The sequence below is a fragment of the Zeus faber genome, assembly GCF_960531495.2.
Source record: "Zeus faber genome assembly, chromosome: 5".
Lineage (NCBI taxonomy): Eukaryota > Metazoa > Chordata > Actinopteri > Zeiformes > Zeidae > Zeus > Zeus faber.
Window position 1 is genome coordinate 32,255,678 of NC_137192.1, and position 15,093 is coordinate 32,270,770.

The 15,093-nt window shown below is 45.1% G+C and overlaps 2 protein-coding genes across 2 annotated transcripts in view; both read left to right on the forward strand.

The window, feature by feature from the left end:
* LOC307230239 (inositol 1,4,5-trisphosphate-gated calcium channel ITPR1-like) overlaps positions 1–4,518 on the forward strand; it is a 69,588-nt gene extending 65,070 nt beyond the window's left edge. Inside the window, exons 58-59 of the mRNA XM_080000475.1 lie at positions 1,449–1,610; positions 3,038–4,518. Coding sequence (XP_079856601.1) covers positions 1,449–1,610; positions 3,038–3,124 — 249 coding nt within the window. The 3' untranslated portion in view covers positions 3,125–4,518. The remainder of the gene's footprint in view (positions 1–1,448; positions 1,611–3,037) is intronic.
* Positions 4,519–10,080: 5,562 nt separating this feature from the next.
* Positions 10,081–14,635, forward strand: LOC307230891 (class E basic helix-loop-helix protein 40-like). Its single transcript, XM_080001375.1, has 5 exons — positions 10,081–10,470; positions 10,599–10,662; positions 10,931–11,038; positions 11,984–12,107; positions 12,436–14,635. Exons 1-5 carry the CDS (start codon positions 10,400–10,402, stop codon positions 13,374–13,376), a joined length of 1,308 nt encoding a protein of 435 aa, XP_079857501.1. The 5' UTR covers positions 10,081–10,399; the 3' UTR covers positions 13,377–14,635.
* Positions 14,636–15,093: the final 458 nt, after the last annotated feature.

Here is a 15,093-nt window from a genome sequence, read left to right on the forward strand (position 1 = left end):
TCCTTGCATATGAGCTTATCAGTCTCTCCAGCTTTTCTACCTTTAAGATTGGAGCTTCATATAGGGTAGTGGCCACATGAGGTGTGGAAGAAGCCCAAATTGCATACACCACAGCTTCAACTTGCCAGGGAGTGTGGTTCTGTCGATAATCTCCAGGCCACTAACGGCATCTTTCCTAAGCGTATCAACATGCTCTGTATCTTTGAGGTACGCATTGTACCACCGGCCTAGGCGGCTCACAGGCTTTATCTGAGACTGTTGGAATTGTCTCATCGCCAATGTATAAGCGTTGGTCTGACAGCTTCCCCTTGATGATGGACATGCTTCTGGCCTCTGCCTCCTGGACTAAGTGAGATCATCGGTGTAGTTTTCTTCCTCTCTACTGCTCCAAACTGTTCCACTCCATAGCTGTAGATTCATTCCCCCAATCTCTCCAACTTCTTCATCGTGGGGCCTCTGAGCGTCTCTAAGATGTTGCAGAGGTCAGCGTTGACCTCCTTTCACATCGCCTTTGGCCACTTGATCAACGGCTTTCGCCCGTTGGATCTTCTTTTCCGCTGCCGGTCACGATTGGCTGGGTTCAGGTTGCTCTCCTGTGCCTGGCTCTTGCTCCACTGGAACAGGGTTGTTGATGTCCTGCAGACTTTGATTTCTGTCCTGCTGCTGAACTTCAGTTGACTGACTAGACCTGCTTCTCAGGAAATAGTTGTTGATGCCAGATCCCTGTTGCCCCTTCTTCAGGCACCCTTTCCTGCCCTGATGTATTTTCATTAACCTTTGCCCAGACGCATATGCAACTCTGGAGCTTGTGTCCTGCTGCAGCTGTTGCAGCCTCAGGTATGCTGGCCATCCAACTCGTTGGTTCTGTTCCTGTCAGTTGCCAGGATGTCTACCAATGAATCTTTCGCCCCCACTCTCGCTGACTCAAGGGGTATTTTCTTCTTAGAAGTTTTCGTAGCTGAAGGTGGGTGAGATCCACACACCTTAGGTGTTCGATCCCGCTGCCGTGGGTAGCTAGCCCGTGGAAGCCCCGGTAGGGGCTGTTCACTCCTGCCAGCAGTCACTGGTGAAACATGTCAAATAATTCGGAATTTCAGAACTGAAGGCACTCAGACTCTGTCTGGGGTCATTCAGTCTTGGTTATTATGTATGCCACAACAATGTCCCTCCTTCGAAACCATAAACTTCGGACCAAGACCCATTTTTCTCCTCATGCTTAATTCTTTAGTTAGAAAGTGTACATTTGAACACTAGATTACACGTTGCAGTATATTCGATTTGGCTGACACTAGCAGCATCTTCTTATTTACATTAAAGAAGATACTTCATCCATCTTCCACGACAACTAACCTAACTCATCACCGAGGGCCATGCGATCTAGCTTAATCTGTCAGTAAATATGTGGCTCTACCAAAATGGAAAATTAACACTTTCTCCCCTTCCCCCAGGAGCACAACCTAGACTGGTTTCCACGTATGCGTGCCATGTCGTTGGTCAGTAGTGATGCGGAGGGCGAGCAGAACGAGATCAGAAACCTACAGGAGAAGCTGGAGTCTGCCATGAGGCTGGTGGCAAACCTGTCTGGACAGCTGACTGAGCTAAAGGAGCAGGTACGTACGACCATGCAGTTTGCCCTGTTGTAGAAAATACAAGATGGATTTACGATGACAGTGTTGGTTTGACCTTGGTTGGTTGCCTTGTTATTCACAATACTAATACTTCCCCTCTTTAGGGGCCATTTTTAGAATGATTTTTGAAGTCCACTAATTAGTTGGTTGTTGCACATTGAGAACAAGAAAGACTGCGCAATCCATTGATGTATAGAAAGTCCTGTGTGTCTACTTTAGAAAGGGTTTCTTTATGTACGTAGCACCAAATATGTGACCCACCACAGGGTAGGTCACATATTTGATGACATAGGGTCACATTTCGAAATTTGACATTTTGGGTTTTTCATGTACTATGAAAGTGTAGAAACAGCGCTTCAAAACAAGGTGCCATTTGTGGAAATCAAACAAATATTTTGGAAGCTATGAATTATTCAAAATTACGGTTTTGAAAACAGAGAAATTAGCCTTTTAAAGTTTTAGAAGCATTTCCAGACCTTGGCAGCACAATTGTCATTCACCCTTCGATACACTTTATGACGTGATTTTATCAAAGCGGTTTCACATTCTGACTTCACATTCAGAATATCAAAGGAGGATTTTGATCTGCATGTTGGCATCAAAGGGAACCGTAAGTTCAAGTTCAAGTTCAAGAGAATATTTGTCACATACATACACATACAGTCATACATGTATGCAGTGAAATGTCATGACGCCCGGTGATTACGCACAATAATCTCTATAAACTCTAAAAATACTAAAATGTGCATAATCAACACCGCGTGTTCAACAACTTGCCGGTGAGTAACTTGACCAATGCCGATGGAGCGCGTAGCCTCCACTTTCTAATATTTATCCAATATTTAGAATTCAAATTCATTTTTGAAAATACCAAAAAGAACAACTTGAGGAACATGAATCTGCTGTAATCTCATTTTGGACTGAAAAAAAAGAATGTCCGATGTTTTTCCACGCACAACCAACGCGTTGCGGTTGGGAATTGGTGGGTCATGTCTATAGATATATATATATATCTATATATATCTATATATATAGCTATATATATCTATATATATCTATATATATAGCTATATATATATATATAAAGAGAAACAACAGCAGAAAATGATCTGAAGGTTGCCCTTTGCAAAGGTTAATAACATTGATCTGTGAAGTGAGTCAGGCGTAGTGATGCAAGTGGAAGTCGAACAGAAGAGTCGGAGAAAGTCACAGCTCCGTCTTGACTCTTCGCTGCGTTGTGAATGTGTCTGAGAATCGAGGGGCGGGGGGGGGGTCGACGACAGTCAAAAAAAAAAAAAAAAACCCCCGATGCACCCGCGGCTCTCAACAGATATGCAGGCCACAGATTTGCCGGCGCACACCGTTTGATCTTTGCCTTTGTTTTCCGCGCCCCCCCCCCTCCGGTGCAGATGACGGAGCAGAGAAAGCAGAAGCAACGGATCGGTCTCCTGGGCCACCCTCCCCACATGAACATCAACCCCCAGCAGCCGGCCTGAACGCCGCCGCCACTCCGGACGCTTCTACCGTCTGCACGCGGACGACGGCATGACGCCCCGACACATTACGCCCATCACCGGTTCGATGTCCGACTCCGACGTCCCACGAGTTCTTCTCCCAGCCTTCCGCGCTCCCGACGGGCGGCCTGCGCAGGGCGCCCGTAAATGACGGGCGGGCGCGTGAGGCGTGGGCGCGACTGCGCGGGCGGTGTGGCGCGCCGCCAAGTGCCTCCGGAAATCCAGCGACATGAAAGCGCTGGCTTTTGATGCGACCACCTCCAATGCCTTTCCTTATCTCACTCGACCCTTTGGGGGAGGGAAAAAAAAAAAAAAAAAAAAAGTGTGCCAAAGTCCAGCCGCCGTGCGCCTGGGGCAGGTTCTCCTGTCCAGTGGCCCCGCGCCTACCAGCAAAACTCAGGTCGGAGATTTGGGGTCGGGGGGAGATTGTTTTTGAAACGTTTCGGCAAACATTATTTAAAGATTATTTAACGTCTTGTTTTGTTTTGCGACTTTACGATATGCAGCGTCCGGGGGAGAGGAGCTTATTTTCAGAATGTGTTTATTTAGTTTTATATTAAAATTTACTAAGTAAATTTTCGAGGAAACCGTGAATTCCATTAAATTAACGAAACCTGAAGGATTGACCGCGTTTCTCAACATTTCATAATGTTTTTATAGAAGACTAAATGGCGTGGTACTGTTCTGGTTTTGTTGTTGTTGTTGTATTTTGTTCGGGGGCATGGAGTAACAAGGTCATGGTGGTTCTCCTTATATTCAAATGAGGATTTCAAACATTCCATGGAGCTGTAAGCGCAAGCTGATTTTTTTTTTGGGGTGTAAATTAAGAATTCAGTTAGATATCAATATATTTATGCTTGTTACTTTGATGCGGTGCACTTGAACGACGCTATCGGAACAAATACTGTGTGGCTGCATGTTGTGAGTGTTGAGGGGCACTAGGAACTTCACACGGTGCATGTACGGAACCCTCACCGGCAGGATGTAACAAAAATGAAAGTACGACGGTAGGCGAGTTACACTTGCGTTGGAAAAATGGTATTCCCTTTTTGATAAATTGGCACTGAATTATTTAACGTATCCTACACCTATCTAGTCCCTAAGCACCAATATCTATTTTTTTTTTTTTTTTTTTTTTTTTCTGTAGCGCACAGATGAATGTTATTTTCAGTCTATAGATTGTTTTCTTCAAGGTCTCCGTTAGAAAAACAAAAAAAGAAAAAGGATTGTGTACAAAACAGAACTAAATTAGGATATTTGGAATGCTGCTTGACCAAACTGAACTTATTATTATTTTTCTTTTTTTCTTTCTTTTTTGACTAATTTGCGGTTTGTGTCTGAAACGTACATTCCACTGTTTGGAGTCTATTCAATAAAGTGTGTGAGAAATGCACCGGTGAGTTTTTTTCTGTCTAAAGAGGGATGGGTTCACAAACAGGAACTTCCTCCAAATGGTCAGCACCCAGCTCTTTGTCTGACTGTCGGCCTGTTGAATGTGCGTCGTGTGATTATTCGAAGGGCGTGATCAATTACACTCTCGCCGAGCCGCTTGTGCCCGACGCCGCCCGCTCAAGTCCCAGTATAAAGCAACTCACACATGGGAGATTTAGGGGAATCCCGCCACGTCGACTGTGAAATCTAATCTGTCATCCATCTTCACATGGATGCAAATGCACAAAAGTGCCTCTGTTCAAAAGGATGGCGTATTGTGAGTTGTTTCGTCGGGTAACGTGCCAGACGTGACAATGGAGCGTTCTGATTTCGGGGACGCAAGCTCGTCCGGTGTTTATCGGTGTTTTGTCATTTGTTCTCGGATCGACCACTGCAATCCTTCGTTTGCACTACATTCAACTAAGTACACACCCCTGGTATTTTACTTTCAACAAAAAATTTATTATTATTACTACTACTATTAATATTGTTGTTGTTGTAATTATAGCAATATAATACGCCTGAACAGACCTAGTTTTGGTGGTTAGGTAACGGGAGGTCAAGCGGGTCGAATTAATAAGACTGCAGTGGATACTAAGAAACGAGATTAATGTTGTGTAAACAATGTGTTGAGTTCTGTTTTCCTCTCGAGCGTTTCTGGTTTCACCCGTTTGCTGCAGAGGGACGTGCGACATTTTCCACGTTCCGTCGCTTCTTGTACAAGTAAGTTTAGTAGCAGCTATAACACACCTTTTCAGTGGCTTTTCCAGGCGTTTTAAGTTAAAAGCATTCAAGCTGCGTTGTTTTCAAGCTTCGTTTTAGAATTGTAACCATTTAACTTAAATCCAACGCCGGCGTGGTCAATCTACAGTGGCAAAGGTCACTAAAACATCCATGCATGTGTTTTGAAGATGTTGTTTTTTTTTTATCATGTGCAAGCTGTAAATTAACGTAGTCAAGAAAAAAAAATCATAGGAAATTCATACATTCTGGCAAATCAGGTTAAAGTGATCGATAATTCTTTTCTTTGCGTTACTGCTGCTGTGGGCTGAGGAAAGATTTAAGCAGAAACACAACAGACGTAACCGAGAAGCTCAGTACATTTGTTCAAACATTTTCCCGAAAGTCCTCCCCATGGCCGTGGTCTCCCTTTCCAGCTGTAATCTAATTATTTAAGGATCATTAAATCACTGTCTTGCCTGTGTGCCGTCCTAATTTCTAATTCTTGAGTTGCGCTTATTTCTATTCCAAAATGCCTGTAATGTTGACAAATTAATTGGGTTAATTAACCCATATAGTAATGTGCTATTTCTAGACTTTGAAGGTTTTATCTTAGTAAAACCATTTGGAGGGGCCAAGTGGTGGTGGCTCTGTTCCAATTTACATTTATTTTAAAAAACAACATATTCACTCTATTTGAAATTAACATGCGTTGTCATATATCTACGAGAAGATGAAGGTGCTGCAAATAATTGGCAGCGTAGAAACTGGACAAATACATGAGAAGATTATTCCACTTTTTTGGGATGTTGGCGTTCGTCAATCTTGCATCCAGATTCAGAGGTTAACAAACGGTCAAAATAGTTGAGAATGTAGCTCCATGTCGAACAGCGGGGTGCCAAACAGCGAGGGCAACTAATGACAACGTAATGGCTGTGAAGACAGCGCCCGGGCTTCCCAACGGTTCGTTTTTTTTTTCTACTCTTGTGGTCGAGCGCACGTCAGCTCGCCACGGGGTTTCTCGATGTGGTCGTCGGCTCCATCCCATCCGCCGTGCGTTTCCCTAAACGAAAAACCGATGAAAATAGTGTGTTTTTTATCCTCAATGTATTTATTTATTTTATTTTCATTTCTGAGGTTCACGTGAAACAAAGTCACGGTGCGGTCGGGGTGCGGTGTCCGTATGCCCCACCAGCCTGCAGCCAAAGTCGGAAGAAACCTTGAAATGGGGTCTTGCATTCAGATTCGGCAGCTGGGTCGCTTATTTTTTGCCTCTAATTTGTTCGGAAACAGATTTGAGGGGACTGATAAGGTGAAATCGGTGAGAGTTAGGGAGTAACATACAATGAAACCGGGAAGCCGTGCTCAAACCCCATTGGCTCACAGACCTCGGGGCCTCGGGAGGGTGGCTCCTCCCACTGAGACAGCCCGTTTCCAGGCAGGGTGGACTGGACGCACGTCGTGCTCTAATGCATAATCTGAGTTGTATTTTCGGCAAAAAAATAAAATAATAATGATCCAAAACATCTTTTGTGGACCTCAAAGACATATATTAACTTGTGTAAAAAGGTGCATAATAGGTCCACTTAATATAACTCAGCTTTTGCGACTGTCACACGAGCTAGGCTAGTCGATTCCATCTGCAGCCTTGCATTGAGCTAACAGAGTTAGCATGCAGTCAATGTGTCTGCACAGGACACACGAGGAAGAAATTTCCCCCCCAAAAAACTGGAGTTTCCCTCTATTCTTACATACAACTCGTCCTTTAACATTTGACCGGCCGGCTTTACAATCTGTTTGAGGTCACGGCAGACCAAATGGTTCTGCAATTTAAAGTTTTAGTGTTACAGCATCATCATCATCAAGGAGCCCAGAAACAAAGAAGGAATCTGGATAAATAAAGTAAAGTTGTAAAGCAAGATAACTACAGGCTGAACTATTTTGTCATTCTATTCCATTCTACAGGGTTTTTTTTGTGCAAAATACGTGTGAGCACTGTTGGAAATGAGGGAATGGGTGGATTTCATTGGCTGACGAACCCCAAATGGTGCTCGGTTAGAAGTGGATTTTACAATGGGAAAAAATATCCCTCGGGTGAGAAAGGACGGCAGAAAAACTCATGACTCAGACGCAAAACTCGGCCCAATTGTTAAAAAAAAAAAAAAAAGAGAGAGAAAATGTGGAAAGAGGGGAAAACAGTGAATAATAAGGGAGTTTGAAATGCGTGCAGATAGGCTGAGTGCAGATATGCCGCGTTTATTCCCCCTCGCGCATGTGAGTCATTACGAAAAGGCCATGCACGTCCGTTGTATACGTTCCCGCTTCGGAAACGACGCACGTCGGGGCCCCCTGCGGCGTACAAGCGGCGCCCCGGGCACGCGCGGGGGCCCCGGCGGTGCGTTTTTTCGTATTCCAGCCATGTTTCCGACTTTTTGAGGGCGGCATTGTAAATCTCGCTGATCGACAGTTGCTCCTGTTGGGAGACGCCCGCGAGATCTACTTTCTGTGGCGAGCACATTTAGCCCGTGGCGTCTCAAGCGCCTACTCGGCGGTCGGGCGTCCCCTTTCTGGGCCTCGTGGGCTCCTGTTCCGCTCACATGTTTTTCACCTGTCCTGACAGGAGTGGGGCGCAGCGCGCGGTGCTCAGGGGCGTCGGCGCCGCGGCCCACAGCTCTTAACCGTGTCAGGGGTCCCAACGTGCGGCCCAGAGGAAGGGACCTGCTGCAGTGTGAATCGCGCATTTACCAGTATTATTATTCTTATTGTTGTTGTTGTTGTTGTTATTATTGTTATTATTATTATTATTATTATTATTGCTATTATTATTATTTCAATCTTTTTTTAGCTTTTTTATTGATGTGATTTTGCTCCGCTTTTCTTTTATCTGGTGCATGCTGTGCCCAACGGTGTGTAAGGCGCTCGGAGTTGCCTCGTTTATATGTCACCATTTGCTATAACAACAATGTTATTGTTCAGTAAAAACCACAACATCTGCCGAGGGACGAACGGCGCCCGGGCGTGCCCCCCCCCCCCCCCCACACGCGCGGCCCAACGTGACGGTCGGCACTACAAAGCGGTTCGGGGCCGCCCGCGCACATGGGGGAGCGCGCGCGCGCTCACGCACGTGGACGGACGGTTCGCCTGGCCGCGCGCGTGCTCCTCGGCGCGCGTCGCCGCGTTGGAGGCTGACGGAGGCTGACGGAGGCTGACGGAGGCTGACGGAGGCTGACGGAGGCTGACGGAGGCTGACGGAGGCTCCGTGTTGTGGCCTCGTGCTGTTGATGTGGAGCTCGATTCTCAGGGGACGTGTTCATGGGCTTTAGGCCTATTTTGATAATAATAATAATGATAATGATAATTATAATAATAATTATAATAATGATAATAAATATAATAATAATAAATATAATTAAAAATAATAATAATAACAATAATAATAAATATAATAATAATAATAATAATTATAACAATAATGATGATAATTATAATAATAAATATAATAAGAATATATATAATTTAAAAAAATTATAATAACAATAATAATTATAATTATGATAATAATATTAATAATAAAAAATATAATAATAAAAAATAATAATAATTATAATTATAATGATAATAAATATAATAATAATAATAACAATAATAATAAATATAATTAAAAATAATAATAATAATAATAATTATAACAATAATAATAATAATATAATAATAATAATAATAATAATAATAATAATAACAATAATGATAATAATTATAATAATTATAATAATAATAAATATAATTAAAAAAATAATAATAATAAATATAATAATAATAATAAAATAATAAATATAATAATTGTAATAATAATAATAATAACAATAATGATAATAATTATAATAATAATAAATATAATTTAAAAAAATAATAATAAGTATAATAATAAAAATATATATAATATTAATAATAATAATAATAATAGGTTTATTTATACAGCACCTGTAAAAACGCTGTTCTCAAAGTGCTTTGACGGATGAAATAAAAGCAGAGTGTTCAGATCGACGAATTTAAAAGGCAAAGAAACATTAATCAACGGGATTTCAATTCATTCGTTAAAGTATAAGGGTTGGGGTTAGGGTTAGGAAAAGAGGATAAGGACCCCAAAAAAAGAATAAAAATACATAGATACAATGGTATAATAAGAAATGGAAAAACAAATAAAAATAAATAAATAAGCAAGTAAAAAAATAAAACAGATAAAGAAAGGGGGCGTCACATAAAAGCAGATCTATACAAATGGGTTTTGAGAAGTGATTAAAAGAAGTGATGATGACCTCATCGAATGGATTTATTCGTTATTTTATTTCCCTGTGTGCTGTTTATTGTGCGGTTTACCTGGTTCTCACAACAGTTACTTACTCCTTTATCGGAACGGAACTTTTCAAATATTAACGTAACGCTCACTCGAATCCCACACATTTTCTCATCGCGACACGCTGACTTATTTTGTCGGCGCACAACACGACTATCCGGGCGGAGCAGAGCGGAGCTTGAAGCGCCAGCCGCCCGCCCGCGTCCGTCCGGGACCGCGTTTCCGTCCGGACCGTGTTTCCGCGCGGCTCGACTCGGCGCAGCGTGGCCAAACACGGGACCGGGGCGGGGCGCGGGCGGCGGGAGGGGGGGGGCCTCTGACGCGGCGCGCCTCCGCCCGCCGCCGCTCCTTGTCGGTAGCGGGGAGGCGGTCCCTCCGCCGGGCTCGCAGCGCGGTTCGACACGTGAGCCTCATGTGACGGAGGTGGGTCAGTCCGAGGCAGAGTCTGAGGGTTTATCTCCCGCACGCCGCGCGTTCCTCCCACACTCTCCCGACGCGCCCACCACCGCGGGACCAGTGCGACCCGACGGCGAACCGACGACCGAGCCTCAGACCCACGGTTATCATAGCGTTCGGATGATGAGGATCTGACTGTTTGCGTCGCGGACGACCAAGAGAAATAAGTTAAAAAAGGAAAAGGAAGAAAAAAAAAAGACAGAGAGAGAGAGAGAGAGAGAGGGACGATATATTTGATTCACCGTTGATCGATCGCGTTGAAATCGCACCTCGGCTCCGTGCAAATTGGAATAAGAATGGAACGAATCCCGGGCACGCAACCACCGCCGCTGTCCAAGCAGCAGGGCGACATGGCAGACATGCCAGGGTGGGTGGAAGTTCGGAGAATCGCTCCCGTCGGTCTGGTTTTGGAGCTCGGACACCTTTTAATTAACGTTTGCATTCGTTCGCGTTCACTGTCTCACTGTTTTTTTTGTTTTTTGTTGTTTTTTTTAGGGTGGATTTCCAAATGTACGTCTACAAACCCAGGCGCGGAATGAAGAGAGGGGAAGAAAGCAAGGTTTGTTTTTATTATTATTATTATTATTATTATTATTATTATTGTTATTCACACAATTTTATATTATAGCATATTTTCTAACTATTTCAACACGCTTTTGAACTAAGACGTCAGGCGGGGGGATTACGCGGCCTCGGTTCCCTGTAAAGCGGTTGACCTCATTGCGCTGTGACATAACTGGAAGCCGCTTCTACTTTCGTCGGCGCGGCTGCGGCCGCGTATCGCAAAGAATGTTTCGGAAATGTGTGCTGCTTCGTTGTCCCTGCAGGAGACCTACAAGCTGCCCCACAGACTTATTGAGAAGAAACGACGGGACCGGATCAATGAGTGCATTGCTCAGCTGAAGGATCTGTTACCAGAACACCTCAAACTCACGGTAAGTTCACACCCGGCATTTGTAGTCTGCTGAAGCTTTATTTATTTATTTGTAGTCCTATGCACCTTCAAGCGGCCATCTGGTGCAACTGCATCCAGTGTTGGCTCCGTAGGACACAAAAGAGAATTGATTTGTAATATTATTATTATTATTATTATTATTATTATCTATATAACCCCCTTTGTAGTAACTTATTCAATTTGTGTTGAACCCAGTTATTCACCCAGGGTTATTGTGGAATACCTGGCCACCATACCTGTCACTGGCCGAGTAATTAGTTAGAGCTCAGATTAAGGCCGATATGGCTGCAAGGCACCCTCTTGGTGCTCACCATGGGTTAGGGTTAAGACTGTCAAGCGTTTTCATCAGCCCACCAAGCGAGAGCGTAGTCAACCACCCGTCTTTGTAAACCAACCCCGGCTCCATGAACCTACTCCGCACGGCGTTGCCGCCACTGCTTACCATAAAACTCAACACTAGCCAACTGACCCCCCTGTTTATTCACAATCATAATGCGCTGCAGCCCATTATGGGGAGCGATCTTTCAAGTGAGCTTTCTCTCCGCCCAGTCACAGAAAAGCCACTACACCCTGTGCAAACAGTGGACGGAAAAGTTTGCAGACCCTATCGATCATTTACTAAAGACGTTTTGTGTATGGTCTGAAATATGTGTTTGGGACGTCATTTGAAATGAAATTTTATCGAGAAATAAACAAATTTGATAATTTTGCATGAAATGAAATAAATTTGTATTTCATAACTATTGTACAAAATATTTTTAATAATAATCAATTGATAAAGATGCTAATGGAGGCAATTCCTGCTGCCGCACATTAGTTCACTGGGATATCTGGACGTTGGAGCTTGTATAACCTGGTAGATCTGTATGGCTCCTGTTTGTTATATAAGAGATGAGGATGTGCTGACACTGATTCCCTTCTTTAGACTCTGGGCCATCTGGAGAAAGCTGTGGTTTTAGAGCTCACACTCAAGCATGTGAAAGCCCTCACTTCTCTGCTGGAGCAGCAGCAGCAAAAGATCCTCGCTCTGCAGAATGGCATGCAAATTGGTGAGCTTGGGAACAGACGCAGCCCAGACACGGACATGCACTGAACACTGAACAGAACGGTTCTGTAGGGCATGCAAATATAAGACAATAACAATGTTATGCAGAAGTACACGCAAATCAGTACTTGCAAACATTATTACCCTTTTATAAGCTGATGTACAGTATTTTTTTGAGGTTGCATAAAGCCATAGGCGTACTTTGGAATTCAAATTAAAACTCTGTGGCACAATAATAAGATAGTCCCAACGTTCAAAACTCTCATTCACAAAGGTTGTAATACAGTATTTTTGACTATGTCTTCGTGTGCTCCCTTCTGTGCTCTTTTCAGACCAGCCCCCTGTCAGTCAGGATAAGTCGGAGGAAATATTCCGCTCTGGTTTCCACATGTGTGCCAAGGAGGTTCTGCAGTACTTGGCCAATCGGGAGGCTGATGGAGACCTCACGCCCTCCCACATGGTCAACCACCTCCACAAGCTGGCTACAGAGGTCTTGCAGGGTCCCTCTCGGCCGCAAACCCCGCATAGCCCCGGGCCCAATGAGGTAGTTGCCCAGCACCAGCACCAGCACCAGCACCAGCACCAGCACCAGCACCAGCCCCAGAAGGAGATGCCCAGCAGCTTACCCCCCAAGCCCAGCGAGGGCTACGGGAGGAACTGTGTGCCCGTCATTCAGCGGGCGTACGCCCCAGCGAGCAGTGAGCAGAGCGGGAGCGATACAGACACCGACAGCGGCTACGGCGGCGAGCTGGAGAAGAGCGAATCCGGGGTTCTACAGGGCCGGCCAGAGTACTACAGCCAGGCCGGTCCGCTAAAGAGAGCCATCGGCGAGAGGCGCGGCTCCAGCATCAAGCAGGAGGGAGACGAGCCCCACCACAAGAGGACCAGGGTGGAGTCATCCGAGGACGAGTCGTTGTCGGGCGGAGAGTCGTCGACCTCGTCCTCCTCCAGCAGCTACATGAGCGTGTCCCCTCACCAGCCTCCCCCTCCGCACCCTCTCTGCATGCCATTCTACCTCATCCCCCCCTCTGCCGCCAGCTATCTGCCCATGCTGGAGAAGTGCTGGTACCCGGGGGCCATGCCGATGATCTATCCTGGATTAGGAGGCTCAGCCCCGGCAATGCCCAGTGAAAGGCCTCCTCCCCACCAGCACATGCTGTCCCCCCGGGGCGGCTCCCCGGCCCCCAGCATATCTCAAACCCCCATGGACTCCCCTGCCCTGCTGCAGGCGCTTAAGCTGGTACCTCCCCTAAACTTGGAAACCAAAGACTAAAGAGATTTTGAAACGTGAACATTGGCGCAGATTGTGAATCCTCGGGAGGTTGAGGGAGAACACAACCGGATCATGAACCTCCATCCTCATCCTCCTACACACCCCCCCCCCCCCCGTGCTTCAGCCCTGAGCTCCGACAGCAGAAGGGAGGACCGACCCGAGAAGGCGTCCAGGAGAGAGGGGGGAGGGGGGCGGGGTCCACCAGCTACACCCGGCCCTTTGTTCTGACTGAATGTTTGGACCTTATATTCCAGAGTGCTCATCACAGACAGATCCAACTCAGATGGTTCTTCTCTATATGCGCGCACACACACACACACACACACACACACACACACACACACACACACACACACACACACACACATGCACACACACACACACACTCTCACACACACACACACACACATGCACAGCCACTTGGTTGAATGTAAAGGAAGAAGTCCTTTAGATGCTGCTGTTGAAGTATACATACTAACGACACGGGTGTGTCTTGGTTGTAGCCGTTGCCATAAAGACAAAATGTCTCCGTACAAGTAGAAACGCCGTCGCACCAAATGTTAGCAGTAACCTTTCACCCAAAGTTTGTATTCTCGGTCGCCATAACGATTGACTTAAAATTCCCTTTAACACCGCCCCTGTGACTCGCATCACCAAGAGGTGAGGATTCCCTGGAGACTGTACAGACGACAGCAACAAGGGTGCATCCATCCATCCCGCGTGGGGGGGGGGGGAGTGTTCACCGGACGGTCTGCGAAATTCTTTGACCGCCGGAGACAGATCGAGAGACTCTTTTTCTGTAATTACTGTTAAATAAACGTGTATATCTCTATTTTTGATACCTGTTCTGGCACTCTGTCCCGAGCGACAGGAGGAGGGAGGAGTGTGGACATTTGTTGTGTACTCTGAAAGTGTGTACATACTGTAGCACTGTGCTGGACCTAGTATGCATATCCAACATCTATTTCTGCTCAAAGTCAAACCTGGTGTTTGTTGATGCTATTGCCTTTTACTTGTGAAATGCTGATGAAACTCAGATGTTTATTCCCTGTTCTTTGTATAAACTATTGGAGTGAAAGGAGTGGCGAGAAAAAAAATAAGTTGAATGTAAAAGTTTTAACAGAGGAATAGTTTTCTATAGAAAGAGGTACTTAAGATTTCATATTTTGGGACCTACAAGAAAGATGTTTGATGTACATATTTTGTCAATAAATGTTGATTATATAAGCCTATTAAACTATTTTTCCTGTGGAAATGCAGTTTGAGTGTGCGCGACTTTTTTTTGCCGTCTTGAGGGAGAGACGCGGGGAAGCGTGCGGCGGTGAAATACGGTCTGTCCGGATCAAGTTCTTTGACGCTGCAACATCCATGTTGGAGGGAACACTTATGTAATAGTAGAGCGGCAGCTCCGTCCTGCCGGCCAGTCACCTCCGTCCACCACTATTACAGCACTACTACTAAACACACCGGCTGGGACACCAAAACAAGTCCTATAAAGCCGAGGAGTAACACTGCATAGCTGTAGTAAACCTATACACTTTAACTATAACGAGACACGTAACTACAGTATCTGTTGTCTCCGTTTTTATTTGAGAAGCAGTTTTCAAGTACCTCAGGTACTGTAATACATGGTAAACAAAGTTCTCTTGCATCAGTCCATTCTAGCTTGCTGTTACCTTGCCAGGTTCACCTTTACCTGGCTGGTGTATTTATTTAT